General features: G+C 41.2%; 1 protein-coding gene across 1 annotated transcript; it reads right to left on the bottom strand.

The window, feature by feature from the left end:
* Window positions 1-2,725: 2,725 nt before the first annotated feature.
* LOC126285007 (ADP-ribosylation factor-like protein 6-interacting protein 4) lies at window positions 2,726-25,371 on the bottom strand. The gene is made up of 2 exons (XM_049984317.1): window positions 24,854-25,371; window positions 2,726-3,782 (listed from the first exon to the last, which is right to left on the bottom strand). The coding sequence occupies exons 1-2, from the start codon at window positions 25,369-25,371 to the stop codon at window positions 3,650-3,652; spliced, it is 651 nt and encodes a 216-aa protein (XP_049840274.1). The 3' UTR covers window positions 2,726-3,649.

Genomic DNA, 25,371 nt, shown 5'->3' with positions numbered 1-25,371 from the left:
TCTGTTTTAGTTTTGTACATCTTTCATTGTCTTACCCGTCTATTTTTCACGAGCCGCCCCCCCCCCCCCCCCCGCCCCACCACCTCTGTTGTGTACAATGCACTAGGATTTTCACTCTTATTAAGTCATGCACATGCATGATGTTTAAGCAGTAATCTCTGTCTTGCATATTACCATGTCTTCCACCCTTAAGTTCTCAGGTTTTCAAATCTCGTCGGATGCAGTCCCCAACAATCTGCCTTTCCTTCTCATCCCGTGCAGTAAGTCTGCCCTGACCCGTGGTTCTATGTGACTTTCCCTAGCTCTCTCCAGTTCTTTACCATCACCCCTCTTCCATCCCTTTCAACCCTTCTGCATGAAGAACGAGCCACTGGCTCTGAAAGCTTGCCTAATTACAACCTCCTTTTATGTGTTCTTGTTGAGTAGATTTTTTATCTATCCAATTAAATTATATTGTAAAGTATATTAGTATGTTGATTGCAACTATTAGATCAAATTCATCAGTTTATTGCATAACAGAAGTAAACCAGTGAGAACAAACTGTGCTGTTTCAGAAGAACCATTTTCCTCCTATCATTTAGAACTGTTGAAGGTCTTCAGGCTGTTCTTCTCATTACAGAAATTTGCTTTGGAAATGATACATACTCAACACTGCAAACTGAATAACAATGGACTGTTTTTAAAAGAAAAAGAAGGAAAAACAAAAATCATAGTACATTTTGAAATAACACATTCTACTGGATTCTCTACAAAAAAAACTATTAGGTACACGGGAACTCTTTTTTTTCTCTGGTACTTTAATTGAATTTGCATTTACTACTGTCAATTTGAAATAAAACTGATTCCTTAACAAATTCAACTGTCAAAAGTGCAACACTGTGCTTACCTTAAGCACCTGAAATGAAGCTACATTCTGACCATGAGAACACTTGGCACAATGTGTGTGTTTCACTGGCCTTCAGAAGAGCCGCAGAATGCTTGGAAAAAGACATGAGTGGTGAATCAACTATGCTAAGATCAGTAGTACAGAAAGTGTGCTCTGTAAAATAAAAACAATGTATAGTGTGTGAATAATAAATAAAATTTTTATGTTCAAGGTAATTCGTGCACATATTTATTTCTGCAAGTTTTTTCCTCGTTGTAACAGACAAAAGGTGTGTGTAACTAGTATATAAAAATCTGAGCAACTGGAACTGTTATAATTCTGGTTCTACAGATAACTTCAAGTATTCTGGAATAAAGAGGCTGCAAAAATGTTGCATCAACCTGGAAAAACAAAAATTGGAAAATCCAGGACGAAATAGGGCAATATTAGGAAATGGATAGTTGTTACTCACCATATAGCAGAGGTACCGAGTCACAATAGACATTTCCACTACATTGTGAGTAGCAACTATCTTTTTTGTAGTACCAGAAAAATGAAAATTGGGACTGCAGCTGACGGTCACCATATCAAAAACTTCAATAGAAATAAGTACTTCTTTTTCAACTGAAAGACCAAATAAAACTATTCACCTGTCCAATGAACTGAATTACCATGTATCATACTAAACTAAAGAAAAGAGCATTACTGCTTCTATTTTAATTCCGCAGATGGGAATTTGTTGCTCCTATAGTGCATTTGAATATTATGCAACTATTAGATTACTTCTGTATTTAAACAACAAACATCACTCAGGGATTACACTTATGCCTGGCCTGTTTTGACTGGTTGATGGCTGCCTACAAAACAATCACTGATTGTAGGACAAGTGATCAGCATGTCACCACTCCTCCCAGTCGTTATTGTCAGTATATGAATCCTGGCAAAGCCACTTAAGCAATTCCACTTTTGAGTTTTGTGATTTAAACTTTTGAATAACTTATATTATATGATTCCATTTGTAAAGTACATTTAGAATCGGAACAAATATGAGATATTTGTGCAATTATTTATTAAGACATTAAAAAGACTACAATCTAACAAATTAACAGTACACTAATGTGACATGGCTTTATCAGTCACTACAAGGCTTTAAGTAAGATAGTAAGTAGTCTTAAAAACCTCATATGTTTTTCCTCTAACAAGGCTCTTAGTTCTGCTTCATCCACTACTTGTATGTAACTATTTTATCCTTTCCTTTCGTTTCTTCTGCCTTTGCCTTTCATTTCCAAAATTGAAACTTCTGGCCCTGAAATCTGGCAGTTTAGTACTTTTTCCCATATGTATTCCTATTGGCACTTTCCCAGACTTCCAGTTTTAATAACTAATAAGATGGTACTTCTTATTTTTTATATCACTAATTATCATCCTTGTTCTCCTCCTTTCCTGCAAGAACACAAATCTGCAAGTGTAGGACATTAAATCAAAATGAAGTGATACCCACACTACACAAAAGCAATGTTGACTGATGGTCAGTTGTATAAACTCAATACATAGACAATCTGATTTGCTTTCTACAATCATGACAGGTTTTACCAATATCATGAGAAGGAAAGTTGCCACTCACCATATAGCAGAGGTGCTGAGTCGCAGATAGGTGACGCAAAAATATTTTCACACTTAAAAGCTTTCAGCCAATGGCCTTGTCAACAATAGACACACGACTGCAGTCTCAAGCAACTAAAACCCCACAACTTTTGTTCTCATAATTTTGTTACATTCCATCCTGGATTTTCCATTGTTTGATTTGTGCATCGCAGGTTTTATTTTAGATGCAAAGGAAAAGAAAGAACAGGGTGTAGCTTCTGAACAACTGTAACTTTCCAAAACAATGAAGACTAATTTATTCAACTCTGAAACATATACATACGTTCTCACACTCATTTACTTGTTAAGTATTGCGAATAAAACTCAGTCTTTAAACATTATCATATTTTTGTACTTGAACAGAATCCCACAAAGTTACTTTATGGAATAGTAGGTATGAGCTTTTTAAAAAAAAATGGATAATCTGTAACCAAATTATTATCAAATGTAATATGTGTGTAAATGCTATTGATCTTCAAAATGGAGATGAAATTACAATATGTGTGAATGAAAAGAAGTACTTCACAAATTACTTCTTAATGATTATATCATATTAAAAACAAAGATTCCAAGACTTACCAAGCGGGAAAGCGCTGGTAGATAGGCACAATAAATAAAACACACAAACACACACACAGAATTTCTAGCTTTCGCAACCGACGGTTGCTTCTTCAGGAAAGAGGGAAGGAGAGGGAAAGACGAAAGGATGTGGGTTTTAAGAGAGAGGGTAAAGAGTCATTCCAATCCCGGGAGCGGAAAGACTTCCCTTAGTGGGGAAAAAAGGACAGGTGTACACTCGCGCGCACACACACGTCTGCTTGTGTCTGTGTATGTGCGAGTGTACACCTGTCCTTTTTTCCCCCCTAAGGGAAGTCTTTCCTCTCCCTTAAAACCCACATCCTTTCGTCTTTCCCTCTCCTTCCCTCTTCCCTGAAGAAGCAACCATCGGTTGCGAAAGCTAGAAATTCTGTGTGTGTGTTTGTGTGTTTTATTTATGTGCCTATCTACCGGCGCTTTCCCGCTTGGAATCTTTGTTTTTAATATATTTTCCCCCATGTGGAAGTTTCTTTCCATTTTATTTACATGATTATAACATGTGATATATACAATGAAATAGCTATCCAACAGTACAATGCATAACTATTTAGGCTGCAGTGTAGCAAGTTTAGCTTGGAAGAAAGCTCCATCACCCACTGTTGCCTGTCGATTAATTTCACGATGGCGTTCCTTGCTCACAATCTCCTCCAAGACTTCACCATCTCCTTTTATCAGCCTGCAACATAAGAGATCAATGAAATAATGCACCTGCTTTTACTCAAATTACTACAGCAAAAACAATAAAAAGCAATCAATAACTTATTGTAATGAAAGGATGATTTCTCCTTACAAATTAATTCACGGTACTATGGACGGGCTATCTTCTATTTCATGATTATGATGCACTGTTTTCTTCTGCCACTGAAATTAGCACTGCCTCCAAGAATTATATAATCAGATGGACATCTACATCTGTTCTATGGTCAAATATAATTATAAAGAAAGCATTTGAGCTGTAGAAGAAGAAGAAGAAGAAGAAGAAGAAGGGGGAGTAGGAGAAGATCAATAAGCATAATTAAAAGCAATAAAAATGCTTGTAATTTTGATGCTGTTTATTACAAGGTCACAATTTAAACAAAAGGCATTATTTGCTTAACCTATCTGTGCTCATTAGGGCAGGCAGATAAGGCAGGTGGGTGGTGATGTTTAGGAGACAAAGAAGTGGAAGTACAACAGCCTGCAGTCTGGAACACCGTCCACTGCTGGCTGAAGTGGTCACTATCTGAAGTGTATGTAGCTTACGCACAGGCATTGGCAGAGTGAGTGGGAGGGGGGGAGGATGAGGGTTCAGGAGGCACAGAGTACAGAGTTCGCATTCATTAAAGAATTCCTCATACACACAGACGTACACATTTTTATGAAGAATGATAAATTTAGAGTCTTGCTCCACCCTCTACATTACGGGTAACTATAATTCAATTAAAATTGCTTTGTGATTGACAGATTGCAGTAGTTGGGTGTGGGGGAGAGGGGTCAATGTTACCGGTGTGCACCAACCATACTTCATAAGGCACTGCACATACCTACAAAACAGGCAACTAAGCGAGCATGTGGTGCTCATGAAAGAATTAAGATTGCATGGCAGCTGTCCCCTATCACACAGCTCGTTAAATGCAAATCATTGGGCACATAATCACCAACATTCAGTATTATATTACAGTGAGAAACATAGATTTCTTGTTAAGTCTCCCCCTCCCCCCCCCCCCCCAAAAAAAAAAAGGAAAGAAAGAAAGAAAGAAAGAAAAGAAAGGAAACTATCTACAGGTATCATTTCGTGTCTCATGAAGTAGCTGGACCTGTCCAACAAGAAATATACTTTAACAACACTCTCAACTGACTCAGTCAGTTGGTAGATGATGGTTGCAGACACATCACCACTCTTACAGTATTCTACAGAAGCCACTTCATAGATATTTACCAGTGATGGAATTGTGTACACGGTGGTTCATTTTATTTAATAAGTGAATGGCCAAAGTCTTGCAGAATATCAGTTGCAAGGATGGACATATGATAACATTTGGAATGAATTGTTACATTGACTTCACTGAAGACTCCAGGATCCAATAACATTACCTTATTCAGTTTGAGCTCTCGAGGAAGAATGAGCTGCCATCCCTCCATAGACATTCATACACCTAATCGAAAGTGTCTCCAGCAAAGTTCCAGACATCATAAAGACACACCCCATATTAATCTCAACTAATAGGTACCTGGGTACTTTTGAACAGATAGTGTGCTCTCCATTTTCGAGTTAGTTATATTAGTTATCATCAAAAGTAGATTTCTTGTAAAGTTCACCGTAGTTCTTTTCAATAAACTCACTCTGATGGCATCTCTGTTCTTCATTTATTAGTGATAGCTACATGCATTCCTATCAGAAGTCATGCTTTATCAGTTTACTGCACAATAGTGCTGCCGCTTGCAAAGGGCATCATCAGAAGAGCTGCAGCACAGATAGGTAGGAGATCTAAACACTTACTCGGGAGAATAATTCAGGACACCTTGCCTCCACCAGTGACATGCTTTAGCCTGATGTATCCATACAGTCCCAAGGTTCCTGCTCACATATGGATAATCAACTGAGGTGGTGCTAGCACAGTACAAGTTAGCCAAAAAGCTCAATTCTGGTTGTTTCATACATAGAAATCTCTCCACTGTGTTCACCTACAGACGGGACTGTCAGCATTCTTTCACTCAATACCGTACTATCACATAATCTTCTGGGACAATCCATCTATGGTGAAAAACAAATTCTACAGAAGTATAAAGTAAGAATATTGTCCAAGGTGATAGCTGAACACCTTGGGCGAGCCTCTTCAGGAACCTTGGGATGAGCAAACTTACTAACTTGAAAGAAGAGCTGAAAGATAGTTGTTCTTGGAATATAACCCTTGCAAACACATACTTCAGAGGGAAAAAAAATATATTTGCCTTTTTTTCCAATGCAAACAAAACAATAAGTCAAATGAGAGTTTAAAGACTGGGGACTCCGTTCCAAATGAGCCATGGTGTTGCAAATTCTTGGGTGATTGTGCTGATAGCAACACAACATGAAATCTGCTTAAAAATAAGTAGAATCATATTCTTAATTTTAAAAAATGTAAATTCCAAACTACTACGGACTACGTAGTATGTATTGTTCAGGTCAAACAAATCTAATGATACCAGAAGTTGACTTCTTCCCACAAGATAATGACAATGTGGCGTGCAACATCGTATTTGCACAAACAGAACAAGAACACAACAATGACAATATTTCTTTTGCATATTTGTTTGTTTCTGGTCTGCAGGTTGTGGTGACAGACTGATCTGTAGTCAAGCCTGAGGTCTAGGTTAGATTGGAAGGCCTCAGTTTGGTTGTAAGTTGGCGAAGCAGTATCAAACACTGTAGTTACTCCACTCGATTTACTCGCATCTATCACATTGTATTCCAACGTCGGGATTTGGTGTAAAGGAACATATTCAAAGATTGGTGAAACTGCAGAAGGAAGCGGTTAGGTGCACAACTGATCTTTTAACAAGACGATCCTTTAAAAATGCATTAAAAGAACTAAACATGTTAATTGTTCCTACACTATTTATATACTTAAATAATCAAGTATGTAAAAACAAATTGTGTTGCTTTGTCATACAGTGACATACATAATTGTACTAAAAGGTGTAGGAATGACTACCACTTACAAAGAACACAGCTTCATCTAACTGGCAAGATTCCACAACAAATTCCCAGCCGGCATTAAAAAACTAAGAGAAGACATCCATATTCAGAGCTAAATTGTTACTTAAAATTAGTGTGTCCATACAACATTAAAGACAATACAGAAGCTACACATCAAACCTTAATAAAACTGTAAACTAAACTCAAAGTAAACAGCTACTCATTGCAAGTTTTTGTTTCTGTGTTAGAACAGTTTTCTCATTCTGTTTCAAGCATGTATTGAGACCAAAATATCCTGAAGAAGGTAGAAAGGAAGACCAAGACAAGTGCTCAGAATGTAGAAGAAAAAAAAGTAATGAGTGCAAAACTGTGTTTGCTGGTGCAGTGCAGGATAACCAAGCGTGTTCTCTACCAATGATGATATATTAAGCCCCAAGTTGCTACATAAACATGGTTTAAAAATGGTGACCAATAATAAAACATGTTATCATAGTGCAAAAATATTGAGGGTTTTGAATGAGAACCATCTAAAATTTAAAATAACAACCACAAAATCTCTATAATAGTAAAATATACAAAGATGAAACAACCACAGAAACACAATACAATATTAGTTCCCAAAATGCACGAAAACACAAAATAAGTGCAAACTAACTGTAACTGTTATCGAAAACATCACCTGATATGTGGAGTTCAAATTAAAAGATGGATACCAATACAGAAAGCTAAAACCGGATACCAACAGAAAAAGCTGAAAAGTAATACCAACACATACAATGAAAAATTGCAAGAACGACATCCAGTACTGGAAACATCAGTTGAGTTATCTAGGTCAACTTAAAACATTGATATCCATACAGAAAGCCAAAAACCGAAAGCATTAGAAAGAGTCAAAAGGTGATACCAATACATACAGAAACAAATCATGAAAAGTAACAAAAGATGCTATTGAAAACACCAGTTGAGATGTATTGTTGAACTTAAAATGCCAATGCCAATACCAATACGGAGAACTAAAAATCACTGTGACTAATGAAACACAGCATCAAAAACATCAGTTGACCTACATATCTCAACTGAAAAGTCCGAAAGGAAGGAACATTAGAGTTTAGCATCCTGTCAACAGTGAAGCCATTAGAGATGGCACACAAGCTCAGATTATGAAGAGATGGGGAAGGAAACTGGCCATGTCCTTTTCAAAGGAGCCATTTTGGCATCCACCTGTAGCAATTTAGGGAAATCATAGAAAACCTAATACCACTGCCCTCCCAAATGCGAGTTCAGTGTGGTAATCACTGCACCACCTCACTCGGTTGGAAAGGCTGCTAACAGTGCTGAGAACCAAAATTTATGAGAGTAATTATACTTGATACCACTTTGATAATAATTTACAGTGCCAGTTTCAGAACATTTTTCCCCTAACAAGTGACGTATCACTTGCCCCCACCTCCCCCTCCAGTTGCCTCTCACAGGCATCATAAATTGCCTTTCCTTGAACTCTTGGCAAAACCTTTAAAAATAAATAAATCTAATGATCATGACAGAGGGCTGTTTCTTATTTTAAAGTAAGTACTATATACACATTCCTCTGTAACAGAGATCAATATCTAAATCTTATTCCAATACTAAATATTAAGAGAGGACACAGTTCACATTCGATTAAAAGCAATTTTTGACATTTTTAAAGCATTTGTGAAAAAAGTTGTTATTACAGGATGAATCACAGCTAATAGCAAAAACTGACACTGTTAAAGTATATGGCAGCAGAAGCAAAAAATGTTCCAGCAAACATGAGTCCATAGACTATCTGTCAGTAAAATTATTGTGAATGTACGGCAATGAGCAACCATTGACTTCAGTATGAAATATTACCCTAGTTAGTACAAATGTATTTTAAATGTAAACTTTTTGATTAAGTCATAACATAACTGGACTCAAATTTCATCCGTGGCCTACATTACCTAGCGCATCGTTGGAGAATGTGGTACACGCATGTTGGAGGACAGGCACAATTTGCTGCTGATGCAAGATGACAACTAAGGCATCAATATGGTCCAAGATGGGTAGATCTCTGAGGTCACATGACATCACTCCTCCAGATTTTTCTGTCTGGGAGTCATCCTAGAAGTGGTGTGTACATCACTTTCATTGATACAGATGAAGAATTGGAACAGTGAATTCTGTAGTCTTGTCAAAATTTATGAGGTGATCACTCACAGCAGACATGAATGCAGGCTTGTGTCAAAATGCCAGAATATCACATGGAACACCTTTGTTAACAGATGCAAGTGTACAGCAAATTGTAATGTGCTTAAATTTCATTGTTTTTATTGTTAAGGTATGCTCCAGTTGAAACTCTAGGTCAATTACGTAAGGGCTTAATTGAAATGTTTACATATCAAACACTTCTGTACCAACTTTGACAATATTTGATACTGAAGTCACTGGAGGCTCGTAACCACAAATTGGCAATTATCTTGCAAATGGCTCATTTGCGGAACCATTTTCAATGGGACATTTTTGTTTGTACTAGTGTTATACTTTTAGCCATGACAGTTTTTGCTGCTAATTACATTTTATACTGTATAAAAATTTTGCACTTGAGCACGAGGGTCCCAGTTTGGAAACCCCCCCCCCCCCCCTTTGGTTTGTGTCACTTGGCCCTTAAACCAGCACTGATAATGTAATATACTACATAAACAAAACAAAGAAATGAACCAATGGACTGAAAAAAATACCAATATTGTAACTTTCAATTACATAATTTATAAATCATAACTTAGACATCAATAACTACTTTAACTAAACAAAAGATCTAACTTCCAGACACAGATTTTTCCATGAAAGAGAGACAAACTCATGATCAAACCGAATGGTAACGAAAAACAATCAGACATATTAAAATTACACAATTTAACAATAAATTTAAAAAATTGAATTATTAAAAATGAACCTAAATAAAAACATCAATGGCATGCATGAAACAAATCCAACAGAAAACTCCCCCTCCCCACAAAAAAAAGATACACACACTCTTCCATTGAACTTACAACCCACATCCTACACATTTTCCCCTCTTATTTTCATGATCCTCTGGAAAATACAGAAACACTGAGAAACACTTCTGCCAGCAATATTCATCAAGGGTCCCACAGGATGAATAGCTGCTTTTGTCCCCCCCCCCCCCCCCCCCCCCTTGGAACAGATTTTACAGCTCTTCAACATCACTCAGTTGTATTTGTACAGGCCCCAATCTCACAGTCTTAAAATTCCAAGTAGTAGTCCACGACAAGGTGGTTGTAATCCCATCTGTTAACCCTGTGTAAGAACCAATTCCATCAGAAACATATTCTTGTATTAGAGAAACAAAAACACCCTTAATACAATTTTCAACCACCAGAAAGACAACATCAGGAAGAGAATCCACATCTGAAATAAAAGCACCCCAAGCCCAAAGACCGACAATGTCATTATGCCCCCTCCTTCACCTCTACTTATCATAACTTGGCTCATCAATTTCCACTACCATACCATGCTGACCTACAGGTTCTCTATACTTAATAAATCCACCACATACCTCCCATAAAAAAGAATATCGATCTATTACAGGTCATTTACAAACACCACTTTCATGTAGGGGGTGTCTTACAGACGACTCACAACAAAAATAATAAGTTAACATCACTAGAAGAAAGAGACTGATCCTTGCTCTCTTAAACCATGTACCACACCTAATTGACTGCCACAAATTATCTTGACAACACTTCCACATGTAGCCACCTGATGACTGCTGGGACAAAACCTTTGTCAAGCTGATATTAACACCACATGTATATCTACAACACCCTGATTAAATCTAAATTTTATAATATTTTAATAGTTGACTCTTGATCTTCCTTTTCCCACCACAACATACAACTACTAAATATTAATTTTGGATTCACTTTGCAAAAATTGTACTGCAGGATCAGATACCAATAAAACAAAATAATTAAACAAGGGAATAAAACAAAGGATAAATATGTTACACAACTATTACACATAAAATAGGACTATCTCTGAAGCGGATTAGCACAGAGTGTAAACATTTTATTTTTGAAAGGAAATTTTGTTTGCACGTAATTCAATGTTCGTGAAAATTATAATCACAGTTTTTGCTCATTACTAGGACAACCAAAGAATCTATGAATTCCTTTCTTTGACCTCCTGTGTGGATACATTATTTATTCATCAACAATTATACTATTCAGTTACGAAAATGAAGCAATTTTTTTAAAGAAATAACATTACAAATCACTTAAAAATAAGAATATTTCTTTACTAATAACAAAAACAGGAAAAATCTTATTGATTTCTGAATATGGAAGTAATAATTAAATTTTGCTTTACAAATGCTTACTAACAGATCTGTACAGTCACAACTCTCAGTTAATAGCAATCTGATACTATTCAAGAAAATTTTATTAATGACTAACATGGTTATTGCGCCATCTCCATATATTTCAAATTACTAACTAAAACAAATCATATCAGGTATCTAAGAATTGTCTTATCATTTTCTAGTAAAAGATCAGTAATTATTTTGAAGCTTCAGGTTGTTTATGAACATCATCATCTAGCACAATGGCTCAAAGGCACCACATGGCATCAAACGCTCAAGTTTGCCGGCGGTGTATTGGTGTTAATTCATTTCAAAATATATATTTACATAAAAATATATAATTATATGAAATTGCTGTTTAATTTTTTTGCAGTATGGCTTGCAAATATAACTTTTGGCGTGTTTTACTTTTTCCTGTGGGAATGTCTTTTCGATGCTAGTAATTATCATATCTCTGTGTAAAAAACAGGTTTTTGTTGTGTTTTAATGCGAGGAAATTTCTCGTTGAGAATAATGAATACAGGAGATGATTCGCAGAAAGGCAGAAGCGTAATGTCATCGACAGGTACACAAACGAAAGGTACAGAGCTTTGCTTTGCTAGCTTTCGGAATGAAATTTCTTTCTCAAGATTGATGAACACACACACGCACGCACGCGCCTGTCCCCCTACATTGTGCTCAGTTGGCTGCCAGCTCCTTTTGGCCCAGTGTGAGTTTGTTGGAATGAGGTGGGAGTGCAGGGTGGAGTGAGGGACAGAGAGAGGCGAGAGTCAGTGAGGCGGATGGGGAGCATTTCGTGGGACAGTCAGGAGCCATTTGTGGGCTCGGTAGAGGGGGCAGGTGGTAGATGGCTCGGCACGCGATTTAACAGACTAGAGCATGAGATGGCAGCACACAACTAGCTGACAGGTATTGGCGGGGGTACAGGGACAGGGGAAAGAGAGAGAGAGAGAGAGAGAGAGAGAGAGAGAGAGAGAGTGTGTGTGTGTGTGTGTGTGTGTGTGTGTGCGCGTGTACACACACTCCCATCACCACCACCACCAGCTCTTCTGAGCTGTGCAGATGGCAGCTATCCTTACAGCACATCCTTTGCTCCCTTCCTGGCCTAAACCTACGGTAACTCGCTGTCCCCCCCCACCCCATATCGCTTGCCCAGCCATCTGCCACCTGCCCCCTCTACCTGCACCCCTTGCTAGCCCACAGATGGCTCCTCACTCTCACACGAGCTGCTAGGTGCTTCCCTCCAAACCCTACTCTGCCTCCTGCCTCTCTCCATCGCACATCCCACCCCACCCTGCACCACCACCTCACCTCAGCACTCTGACTGTGGGCCAGGAAAGAGCTGGCCGTCAACTGACCACAATGTAGTGAAATAGGTTGAGTGTGTGTGAACCTCTGTGTGTGTGTGTGTGTGTGTGTGTGTGTGTGTGTGTGTGTGTGTGTGTGTGTTTTATCCTACATGCCTGAGAAAGGAATTTCATTCCAAAAGCTAGCAAAGCTCTGTACCTTTCGTTTGTGTCCCTTTCTGCCTTTCAGTGAGTCATCTCCTTTATTCCCACATATTTTGCTGTGTTGTGTGTACAATAACTGTACACACAAATTTCACATATGTTTAAAGCTGTATGAATATGATGTGTCTAATGTCATTGTAAAATGTGAACCACACACAAATCACCTACTACTAGTACTACTACTACAACTACAACTACAATTGTCTGCCAGGTGAGTCACCTCCAAGCTCATCCGGACCTCATCAGTGACTTGCTTCTCTCACCGCCCGCCTCACACAAGTATTCGACGGCAAAAGCACTGCTCATCGAGTGCCCTTCTCGCCCTCCAGCAGAGGGTATCCACCACATTATTCACAACGAGCATCTCGAGGACCGCACTCCTTTGCAGCTTTGGCTGCGCCTAAGTGCATTAATCAACGATCAAGCGTTACCTAACACTGTGCTTTGGACAGTGTGGATGGCCAACAGCCTTTGTATCTGCAACTTCATCTACTGCTTCTTGTCGCCGACCCACCTGAGATTCATTTACGCATGGAGGATCGGGCTTACGCTATCATTTGTCACTGACTCTCCTGTCATGGACGACATCTCGATCACCCTCAGTTGGCATACCTGCACCTTTGGTTACGCACCCTGCTGGCAGAGGCCAGTGTGCTCCTCTCGGTGCCTCAGTTGCCAGTCAGGAGCTGCCATCTAGCGGCCTACGGGAGGTACTGCCTGTGCCCTCCTGAAAGCCGCTGACCTTGCAAGAGCAGCAGCCAAATCGGCTACCAGCCCCAACACACTCAGCTGCGGCCCCCTTCCGCTTCGCACCACCCCACCACTGGCCTACCCGCTGGTTCCGTGCCACTTATGGGGATGTTGCCCGCAACTGCCATGCGCCTACCCAAATGATTTTAGCGGGCACGTTTAGGCGCCACGTCCCAGAACATTCCTTCACGGTGCCTACTGTCCGACTTCAGCAACGTGACGCCTCTGTGCCACAGACTTGTCATTGGGCAATCGCTTTCTAGTCGACACTGGCACTGACATTAGCATTATCCTGGCCAAGCACTCTGGCAACACACTTTCACCAACTACATTCGCCTTGATCATCACCAACCATTCTCCTATTGCGGTCCATGGCTCAATCAAGATGTCACTTCGCCTATCGCCAGTCGACATCTTCCCTTTGACCTTCCACGTTGTTGATGGATGAACCTGTGAAGGGCTGGATTTTCTGCATCATTAAGACCTTTCACCAGACCTGAAAGCCGCTGCGCTCTGCCTCTACTGTGTTTGGTTCTACTGTTCTGTGCTCACATTAGTTCAGCATGACTTTGCTCTCCGCCTCCTTGGCTAGACTTTCCACATGTGCATCCCTACTCGAGTGCATTACTGTACGGCTCTCTGACCTGTCGGACATGCACTCACAAATTGCCGAACTCCGCATCCAGAACACCGCCTTATGCACCCGCATTGCCTCTACCTCCACTGAGTTGTCACATGCACGGTGTACAATACGTCGTCTATATGCAGAACCACAACAAGGCGACCCAACATACAGGGTGCGTTCCGAAAGTAATGCAATTATTTTTTTTAAAGTAATTTATTGAACAGATTTGCACAAACACTTAAAATTCTTCAAGGTACTGTCCTTGGGCCTCTACACATTTTTTCCAGCGACTCTGCCATGACCGGTACGCGCCCTGGAAGGCGTCTTCTGGGACCTCTCGCAAGGTCTTCGTCACGGCGGATTGGATCTCGTCTATGGACGAAAAACGGGTTCCTTTCAGGGCTGACTTAATCCTAGGAAACAAAAAGAAGTCAGCTGGGGCGAGGTCAGGACTATAGGGGGGGTGGGGCAGCGTTGGCACCTGGTGTTTGGCCAGGAACTCGCAGACTCGTAGCGCGTTGTGGCAAGGCGCGTTGTCGTGATGGAGTTGCCAGGTAGAGGAGATGTCCTTTCTCGTCCTGACGACCCTTTTGCGGAGTCTTTCCAGCACATCCACGTAGTAGGCAGCGTTAACTGTCTGTCCTTGAGGAACAAACTCCTTATGGACCACTCCTTTGCTGTCGAAAAAGACAATGAGCATTGTTTTCACTTTTGATTTGCTCATTCTTGCCTTTTTGGGCTTGGGGGACTGATCAGTGTGCCACTCAGAGCTTTGGCGTTTTGTTTCTGGGTCGTATTCAAAAACCCAGGTTTCATCACCAGTGATGACGTTGTCCAAATAATCAGGTTCAATTTCAACACGTTGCAAAAGTTCACTTGAAATTTCCGCTCGGTTGGTCTTTTCGTCGTCTGACAACACCTTGGGCACGAGCTTGGCGCACACTTTCCTCATCGCTAAATCTTCAGTAACAATGCGAAAAACAACAGTAGACGGCAAGTTCAGTTCATTGGCAACCATCCTGATACTCAATCGACGGTCAGAGTCCAACAGTTGTCGCACACGAGCCACATTGTTGTCGGTTTTGCTGGTTGACGGCCGCCCACAGCGTTGTTCGTCGTGAACCTCTTCCCGGCCTTCCTTAAAGGCCTTTAACCACCTCGAAACTTGTGAGTAGGACAGAGCAGAGTCCCCGTAAGCCTCACGAATCATTTTGTTAGTCTCCTCAAAAGATTTGTTCAGTTTAGCACAAAACTTAATTGCGTAACGTTGCTCGATCGTCGATTCCATTTTTTCCGTGACACGGTCGGCGCGCAGAGGTTTACAATAACAGACGTCCTGCCGCTTCCACAGCTCGGAGAGCACTGAAACCGGTTTCGCGGCAAAGCTTAGCGTCCCCCCCACCTACTCCATGTGGCCCGCTCCCACTCCGACTACTAGGAGCGGCGCGGGAAATTCAATTGCATTACTTTCCGAACGTACCCTGTATGCCTCTACTACGTCTTCTCGCCAACCTGCTCCAGTGTCGAACATTCCACCGCCCACTGTTGTACTCTCATCACCGCAGACGAGTCTCCAAGACGCACCCACATGCCCCTCCTGATTCTTCACACCATGTGGCTCCTGTAACTCACCTTTCATTGTCAACTACAGCTGACACCCCGCCTACGCCACCTCGGTTCATGAAGGCCACTGAACTGACATTGCCTGTGGATCCCTTCTTGACCCATCTTGCTGACCCCGCTTCGCGAGTATCGGACATCAGTAATGGCACTTGTAAAAGGATTCGCACCACCAACGGCCCACCTGTACGTTATACGGCCAGGCACCTTAACGCTTCCCAACTTTTCTGTGCCAAGGAGATCATTCAGGTTCTGCTGGATTCAGGTGTCCTCCGCCCCTCCGACAGCAACTGGTCTTCACTCATTCATCCTGCTCCTAAAAAGAAAAGCACCTCATGCATGTGTGGGGCTAGAGGTCCCCTAACGCTCACACCATTATCAATAACTACCCCAGTCCTCATGTACAGGATTTCACGCAATTACTATATGACTGAAATACCATCAGATCCCTATGCATCCACCAGATATTCCTAAGATTGCCATCATCACACCCTTCGGCCTATCTGAATAATGTTACATGCCTTATGGATTGAAAAATGCTGTGCAGACATAGCAGCGGCTCATTGATTCCATTTTGCTCCCTCTGCCACTTGCTTATGCTTGCTTGAATGATATACTAATCTTTTCCTCCTCCACTGAGGAACATGAAGTTCACCTTGATGCGGTTCGTTCGACCCTTGCTGCCAATGGCGTAGTGATCAACCATGATAAATCTCGACTGTGTTCCACATCAGTGACCTTCCTAGGCCATACCGTCTCTGCCGGTGGCCTCCGACTGGCGAGCTCCCATGTGGAAACCGTACTTGATCTCCCTCTCCCTGAGGATTATTCTCAGTTCCATTGTTTTCTGGGTAAGGATAAATTTTATCGCCGCCATATTCCTCAGACTGCCTCCGTCCAAATGGCCCTCACCGACACCCCTCCTCCGGCAACAACACCACTGGGAAATGGAAGTTGGAGTGGACCAAACCCATGCTCGATGCATTTGGTAACATTAAAACTGCCCTCGCCAAGGCTGCCACGCTCGCCCACCCTGATCCTGAGGCCTGTGTCTCTATCACTACCGATGCCAGTGACTCAGCTGTGGGTGCCGTTTCACAACAGCACACCGTCGACTCCGCCCAACCTTTTCCACGAAACTGACTAACAACCAGTGTAAATGGTTTGCTTTCGACTGTGAGCTCTTCACAATGTACGAGGCGACTAAACATTTCCGTAGCAACCTCGAGGGACCTTTCACGATCTATACAAATCATAAGCCACTTGTGGACGCTATTCATAATCCTGCTAAGGACCTTCCGCTGAGGTGTTTCTGCCATATGACCTACATCTGTCAGCATTCTTCCGATGCGTGCTACATCTATGGAATGGTGGTCTACCTTTCCCTCATCTGCGCGCTAACCACACCACTGAATCTGGAAAAGCTCGCTCGACTTCAGGCCAAAGACGATGATATACAGCGAATATTATCAGACAATGAGTCATTGCTCTCTGTCCACCCCCATAGGCTACACGGGTTGATGATCCCTGTCCTTTGTGACACCCTCAACGGGTACATCCCGCTCCCTGGTCCCTACTGCCGTTCATCACGGGGTTTTTACTGCCTTGCACAGCTTGGCCCACCCTGGAACACGAGCCATGACACGGCTGGTTATGGAGTGCTTTGTCTGGCCCGGTATGAAGCAAAACTGCTGCATTGGACCAATGCAAGTGTTCCGTGCCAGCGCAGCAAGGTTGGCAGGCACGTTCAACCTATACTGGGCAAGTTTGACATTCTAAAGTTGTGTCTTCGGCAAGTCCATATCAATGCAATGGTCCCCTGCCCCCTTCCGAGGGTTACAGATACATCTTATCGATCATCGACCGTGTGACCTGCTGGGTCGAGGCAGTCCCTCTTATTGACATCACGGCTGAGACCATCACATGTTCTTTCACCTCGGCACGGATTGCTTGTTTTGGCTGCCCCCTGTCTCTCACGACTGACACGGGACGCTAGTTTGAGTCTGTCCTCCTTGCACAGCTCTGCAGCGTAGCCAAATTTCAAACCACGGCTTACCACTCGCAGGCAAACGGCCCGGTCGAAGGGCGGCACCGCACACTCAAGGCCACACTTATGTCTCACAGTGGTCTATGGTCTGAGGCCCTCCCATGGGTCCTGCTGGGTATTCGCTCAGCCCACAGAGAAGACTTGAACGCCATGCTCGCTGAGATTCTATATGGCAAATTCCTCCTCCTCCTGGCCGAGTTCATTGAGGATATATCCTCAGCCGCTACCGTGGATCTTCCGCTCTGGTCGAAAGGGTTCGTACGCACGTTGCACACCTCCACATTCCTCTTCCACTCCCTCACTCCACCCCGCCTATGTTCATTCACAAGGACCTTGCTTCATGTGACTTTGTGATGCTGCGGGATGACACTGTCTGAGCAGCCTTGCAGCCGCATTACTCAGCCCTCACCACGTGCTACGTTATGGTACAATCACGTTCGTCATCCACCCACACGGATGACCACGGACTGCGCCTGTCAATTGACTGAAACCGGTGCGGTCACTCACCAACCTGCCTCCCGATGCTGCCGACCTGCCTTCGGCCGACGTCTCTCTGCCTGCGCAGCCGTTGGAGCCACGGGAGCCTTGCACCGCTAATTCCGATGCGCCTACTTCTCATGCCGGCTGCCACCTATAACCACCATGCTGGCACAAACATCATGAATTCGTGCGATGAAGCTTCCCTCCGCTGTCCTCCGCACTACTGGGGGCAGCACTGTGGCATCCCTTGTGCGGAGCACTCGCATTTCTTTGGACTGCTTTGTCCTACCTTCTTCTCGGCGTGTACTTTGTTCTTCTGCCATGTTTGTTCATGTGCTCTCAGTGTTTAATAAATGAATATTCAGTACTTAGTGTGTGTTATTACCAACCAACCATACGCAATAACCACATCATTAATATGGCGGAAACAGCTACTTCGGGCGTATACAAAATGACGACAATAACATCACTACACACACACACACACACACACACCACACGCCAAAAATGCCACATATATGTGTCCCTGGCCCGAGCTGCTGGAACTCTCATCAACCACATGCTGTCGCCACAAATGGGAACCTTACACATTCAGTAATAAGACCGAACATCTGCAGAAACTGTATGACAGAAATCATATTGTCAACCATCTCACTTGCAATGATACCGAGTGAGGTGGCACAGTGGCAAGACACTGGACTCTCATTCGGGAGGACGACGGTTCAATCCCGCGTTCGGCCATCCTGATTTAGGTTTTCTGTGATTTCCCTAAATCGCTCCAGGCAAATGCCGGGACGGTTCCTCTGAAAGGGCACTGTCGACTTCCTTCCCCTTCTTCCCTAATCCGCTGAGACCAATGACCTCGCTATCTGGTCTCCTTCCCCAAAAACAACCAATCAACCAACCAACAACAACTTGCAATGATACACCTCATGAATGTTACTGTCATGTCCATACTTAACATAAAAGCAATTAAGAAAATTAGGTAGACATCTTTCCACACAACAAACACCAAACTGATCAGTTGTTGTTGTGGTCTTCAGTTCTGAGACTGGTTTGATGCAGCTCTCCATGCTACTCTATCCTGTGCAAGCTTCTTCATCTCCCAGTACCTACTGCAACCTGCTTAGTGTATTCATCTCTTGGTCTCCCTCTACAATTTTTACCGTCCACGCTGCCCTCCAATACTAAATTGATGATCCCTTGATGACTCAGAACATGTTGTACCAACCGATCCCTTCTCCTAGTCAAGTTGTGCCACAAACTTCTCTTCTCCCCAATCCTATTCAATACTTCCTCATTAGTTACGTGATCTACCCATCTAATCTTCAGGATTCTTCTGTAGCACCACATTTCGAAAGCTTCTATTCTCTTCTTGTCCAAACTATTTATCGTCCACGTTTCACTTCCATACATGGCTACACTCCAAACAAATACTTCCAGAAATGACTTCCTGACACTTAAATCTATACTCGATGTTAACAAATTTCTCTTCTTCAGAAACGCTTTCCTTGCCATTGCCAGTCTACATTTTATATCCTCTCTACTTCGACCATCATCAGTTATTTTACTTCCTAAATAGCAAAACTCCTTTACTACTTTAAGTGTCTCGTTTCCTAATCTTATTCCCTCAGCATCACCCGACTTAATTCGACTACATTCCATTATCCTCGTTTTGCCTTTGTTGATGTTCATCTTATATCCTCCTTTCAAGACACTGTCCATTCCGTTCAACTGCTCTTCCAAGTCCTTTGCTGTCTCTGACAGAATTACAATGTCATCGGCGAACCTCAAAGTTTTTATTTCTTCTCCATGGATTTTAATACCTACTCCGAATTTTTCTTTTGTTTCCTTTACTGCTTGCTCAATATACAGATTGAATAACATCGGGGAGAGGCTGCAACCCTGTCTTACTCCCTTCGCAACCACTGCTTCCCTTTCATGTCCCTCGTCTCTTATAACTGCCATCTGGTTTCTGTACAGATTGTAAATAGCCTTTCGCTCCCTGTATTTTACCTCTGACACCTTTAGAATTTGAAAGAGAGTATTCCAGTCAACATTGTCAAAAGCTTTCTCAAAGTTTACAAATGCTAGAAACGTAGGTTTGCTTTCCCTAATCTTTCTTCTAAGATAAGTCGTAAGGTCAGTATTGCCTCACGTGTTCCAGTATTTCTACGGAATCCAAACTGATCTTCCCCTAGGTCGGCTTCCACTAGTTTTTCCATTCGTCTGTAAAGAATTCGCGTTAGTATTTTGCAGCTGTGGCTTATTAAACTGATTGTTCGGTAATTTTCACATCTGTCAACACCTGCTTTCTTTAGGATTGGAATTATTATATTGTTCTTGAAGTCTGAGGGTATTTCGCCTGTCTCATACATCTTGCTCACCAGATGCTAGAGTTTTGTCAGGACTGGCTCTCCCAAGGCCGTCAGTAGTTCCAATGGAATGTCGTTTACTCCGGGGGCCTTGTTTCGACTCAGGTCTTTCAGTGCTCTGTCAAACTCTTCACGCAGTATCTTATCTCCCATTTTGTCTTCATCTACATCCTCTTCCATTTCCATAATATTGTTCTCAAGTACATCACCCTTGTATAAACCCTCTACATTCTCCTTCCACCTTTCTGCCTTCCCTTCTTTGCTTAGAACTGGGTTGTCATCTGAGTTCTTGATATTCATACAAGTGGTTCTCTTATCTCCAAAAGGTCTCTTTAATTTTCCTGTAGGCAGTATCTATCTTACCCCTAGTGAGATAAGCTTCTACATCCTTACATTTGTCCTCTAGCCATCCCTGCTTAGCCATTTTGCACTTCCTGTCGATGTCATTTTTGAGACGTTTGTATTCCTTTTTGCCTGCTTCATTTACTGCATTTTTATATTTTCTCCTTTCATCAGTTAAATTCAATATTTCTTCTGTTACCCAAGGATTTCTACTAGTCTTTTTACCTACTTGATCCTCTGCTGCCTTCACTACTTCATCACTCAAAGCTACCCATTCTTCTTCTACTGTATTTCTTTCCCCCATTTCTGTCAATTGCTCCTTTATGCTCTCCTTGAAACTCCGTACAACCTCTGAATCTTTTAGTTTATCCAGGTCCCATCTCCTTAAATTCCCACCTTTTTGCAGTTTCTTCAGTTTTAATCTACAGTTCATAATCAATAGATTCTGGTCAGAGTCCACATCTGCCCCTGGAAATGTCTTACAATTTAAAACCTGGTTCCTAAATCTCTGTCGCACCATTATATAATCTATCTGAAACCTTTTAGTATCTCCAGGGTTCTTCCATGTATACAACCTCCTTTCATGATTCTGAAACCAAGTGGTAACAAAAATTCCAAATAGACCTACATATTTAAAAAAAACCTTAATAACTCACTGAAAACACTTCCACAACACACATTACAACACCAAGTACCTAAACTCAAAACCACATTAGGACAATGACAACTAAAACTCAGATTAACCCAATACCACATGTTAAACTCAATATGCCCACATACACCGCCAGAGGGCACCATAAAATACAACAACATGACATCTACAAACACAATCAACTCAAAAACTCCATGCCGTAATGACGTCACACACTATAACACCATACTTCATGGGCGAAAGCAGACAGGTGTAATTCGATGCTTTCGTTGATGTGGGCCACTCTACTGAGTGAGCTATTTATACATTTGATGGATACTTAATTAAATCTTTAAATGATAAAATATAATCAGTTGGAATTTTCTGTGACTTGTTGAAAGCATTTGATTATGTCAGTCACAATGTTAGAGAAGTTAAGTTTTTATGGAACACATAGTTCAGTAGATGCCTGGTTTAGTTCTCACTTAAGAATCAGAATGCAGAAGTCTCCTTAGACTGCTCATGTAATACAAAATGGAATTCCACATAAACTGCATGTGGAGAAACAACAAAGAGAATATCACAGTGATCAATCTTTGGCCCACTACTCTTCTTGCTGTATGTTAATGCTATGTCATTTTACTTGAATCAGGAGGGGTAACTAGTCTTGTCTCCAGATACTAAAAGCATTGTTGTGAAGTCATGCAAGGAAACATCAACAGAGAATATAGTAAATGATGTTTCTTTATTATCCTACTTTCTATTAGGCCTATCCACAAGAAATAATTAGCAGCATAGGAAGTTCTAAGTTATTATGTCTTAGGTATGCATACTGATGACAACTTAAAAGTGGAAAAACCAATTAGCAGACTTTTTAAAATGTTTAGGCTTGGTTATTTTGTCATATGAATTATTGCCAACCTTGGGGGATACAGACAAGTTGGACAGTCTCAGTCATTGTTGTTTTATGGGATAATTTTCTAGGGCAATTCTAATAGTAATCTCAGATTTTTACAGATGATTCATTTGCCTATAATGAAGTACTGTCTGAAAGAAGCTGCATAAATATTTGGTCAGATCTGGATAAGATTTCAATGTGATGCAAAGATTGGCAACTTGCTTTCAATATACAGAAACATAAAACTGTGCACTTCACAAAACAAAAAAATGTAGTACGCTATGACTATAATAGCAATGAGTCACCACTGGAATCAACCAACTCATGCTAATACTTGTGTGTAACACTTCATAGGGATATGAAATGGAATGGTCACATACGCTTACTCGTGGGTAATGCAGGTTGTGGACTTCAGTTTATGCAGGTGAAATGCAACCTGCCTACGAAGGAAATTACTAACAAAAAAACTTGTGTGACCCATTCTAGAATATTGCTCAAGTGTGTGGGCCTTTACTAAATAGGACTAACGTGGAGGATTGAATGTAGGCCTATACAGAGAAGGGCAGCAGAAATGGTCGCGGATTTGTTTGACCTTGGGGAGAAAGTCACATAGATGCTGAAAATCTGAACTGGCACACTCTCAAAAGCAGACAAACTATAACGAAAAAGCTCACTTACAAAGTTTCAAGAACTGGTTTTAGACGATGAATCTACAAAAATAAAACAACCCCTTATGTATCGATCACACAGAGTTTGTGAGAACAACATTAGATTGGTTACAGCATACATGGCTCAGGCATGTAAACAATTATTCTTCCTGCATTCCATACATCAATGGAACACGTAGATGTACCCTCTGCCATGCACTTCCTGGTGGTTTGCAGAGTACGGATGTGATGTGCTTTCAAATGTAAACGGAAGATGTTTCTTCTTAACAACTTCTTCTACACCATAGGTGAATTCATGAACATGATAATAATTTGAAGTAGTCAGCATTTTTTTTTCCAATCATTTTTATATACACACATCTGTGTGTGTGTGTGTGAGAGAGAGAGAGAGAGAGAGAGAGAGAGAGAGAGAGAGAGAGAGAGAGAGAGAGGGTGGGGGTGGGGAGAGAACACAGTCCAGGAGACACAACAGTACTAGCTTTTTCCAAAGTTTAGCTGCTTTTCTCCAGATATATATATATGAAGTAACTGCTCTACTTTGCAGAAGTAGCCAGGAGTGGTTACTTCTGCCTGTTAACATATAACTTGACATGTCCCATGTCCGAGAAGGCTATCTTTCATGATGCAGTTTACTAATCATGATACGTGAATGACTAGTGAATCAGTAGCACTGACCAATGTCAAAGTTAGGTTGGAGTAGAAAATTTCGTTCTAAATTGGTGAAGCCAATAAACAATAACATGGAATAACGTTGTGCAAACAGATTTCATCAGCAATATAATCCGAGGCTGTTGTTCATTTCATATTAAATGCTCTTTTTTTTGTAAATAATTAAAAATGAAAGATAAATTCAGAAAATCTGTACTACACAACTGGCAAATCTCTTGATGTGTAACTCTGTTCATATTATGTTACATATAAGGTAAATAAGCATATGTAAAATGTTATGGGTCCATTAAATCTTACCCGGCTTGGTTAAAACAAAGGTAAGTAGTAAATATAATGTGCTCTGCAGAGTTTGCGCACATATCAACAAATTTTTCTGCCTATTTTATGCCATCACTGACAAAAAAAGACTAGTCTGAAGTATGTTCATCCACATCAGACACCAATTATATTCCATTTGTTTGTTAAATTTCAAACTGACATCGCAAGAAAAGCATAACAGTATGCTAATATACCATTATGTTGCCTCATTTGTGCCAAATGTTGATGCTCGCTGAAATGCTTAGGAAACATGTAATCGTAACGATTTTCCATACATGAAAAAAAAAATGTAAATATGCCTTTAGTGATTCACAAGACACAACATAATAGAAATGGCATACCACAAAAGGTTTGTTGAACACACAAGTACTTCAGTGCACTAGTATAATGACACAATTATATATCGCTACAAGGGAAAGGACAACCAAAATGGTCAGCCACCAAACTGAGAGACAACTCATTTTTGATTCCTAAAAACGAGATAATTTTGAAGGAGACTAATGGATGCGTACGAACACTTAATTTCCAGGCCAATGCTATTTAAATGGAACAAAAGATACATGTAGAAATCTTTAGCGAAAGACGCACAACTCTGCAAGGTTTACTTTCAACAGTTTGTAACGACTGTACTTTTTTGGGGCGGTAAAAATCAGATGTATAATCCAAGTATAACTGATTGCATAGAGCCTCGAAAAATGCTAGGGTTTCTGCTACAAGGCTAGATTCTATCACTGGTATGTTATAATGTTGACTTCTAATTAGTAAGCAACTTGCCTGTATCTGCCAGTCTCTTCATCAAATACTCGTCGCACAATGCTCTGCTTCTTTTCCCACTCTTCTTTCGTCATTGGTGCCATAGATCTGCAAGTGGTCTGTGAAATCGTGTCAACAGACGGCGAGGTTTTGACTGCATCCTCTGGCAGAACTGGTCCAATGATTTCTTCGTCCTTGCTTTGCCTCTTCTTTCTTTTCTTTTCCTTCTTTCTTTTCCTCTTCTCCTTCTCTCTCTTCATTTTCTTCTTCTTTTCTCTTTTGTGTTTCTTCTTTTTCCGTTTTTTTCTCTTCTCCTTCGTAGAAGATGAACTTGTGCTTAGAGATGAATCACTATCTGGTGATACAGATTCCGATGATGATTCACGTTTCTTCTTTTTATGCTTTTCGGTCTTATGTTTCTTTCGTTTCGGTGAACCATTCTCTGAGCTAGACGACCTTTTCTTTTTCTGCAATAATTCAGTATCTTCATTTGGCGCCTGTGCTTCAGATTTAGTGTTGGAATTTTCTTCAGCATTCAT

This window comes from Schistocerca gregaria, chromosome 8 (assembly GCF_023897955.1).
Source record: "Schistocerca gregaria isolate iqSchGreg1 chromosome 8, iqSchGreg1.2, whole genome shotgun sequence".
Taxonomy (NCBI): Eukaryota; Metazoa; Arthropoda; class Insecta; order Orthoptera; family Acrididae; genus Schistocerca; species Schistocerca gregaria.
Note: the sequence above shows the minus strand (reverse complement) of the source record. Positions and strands in the feature narration are given on the sequence as shown.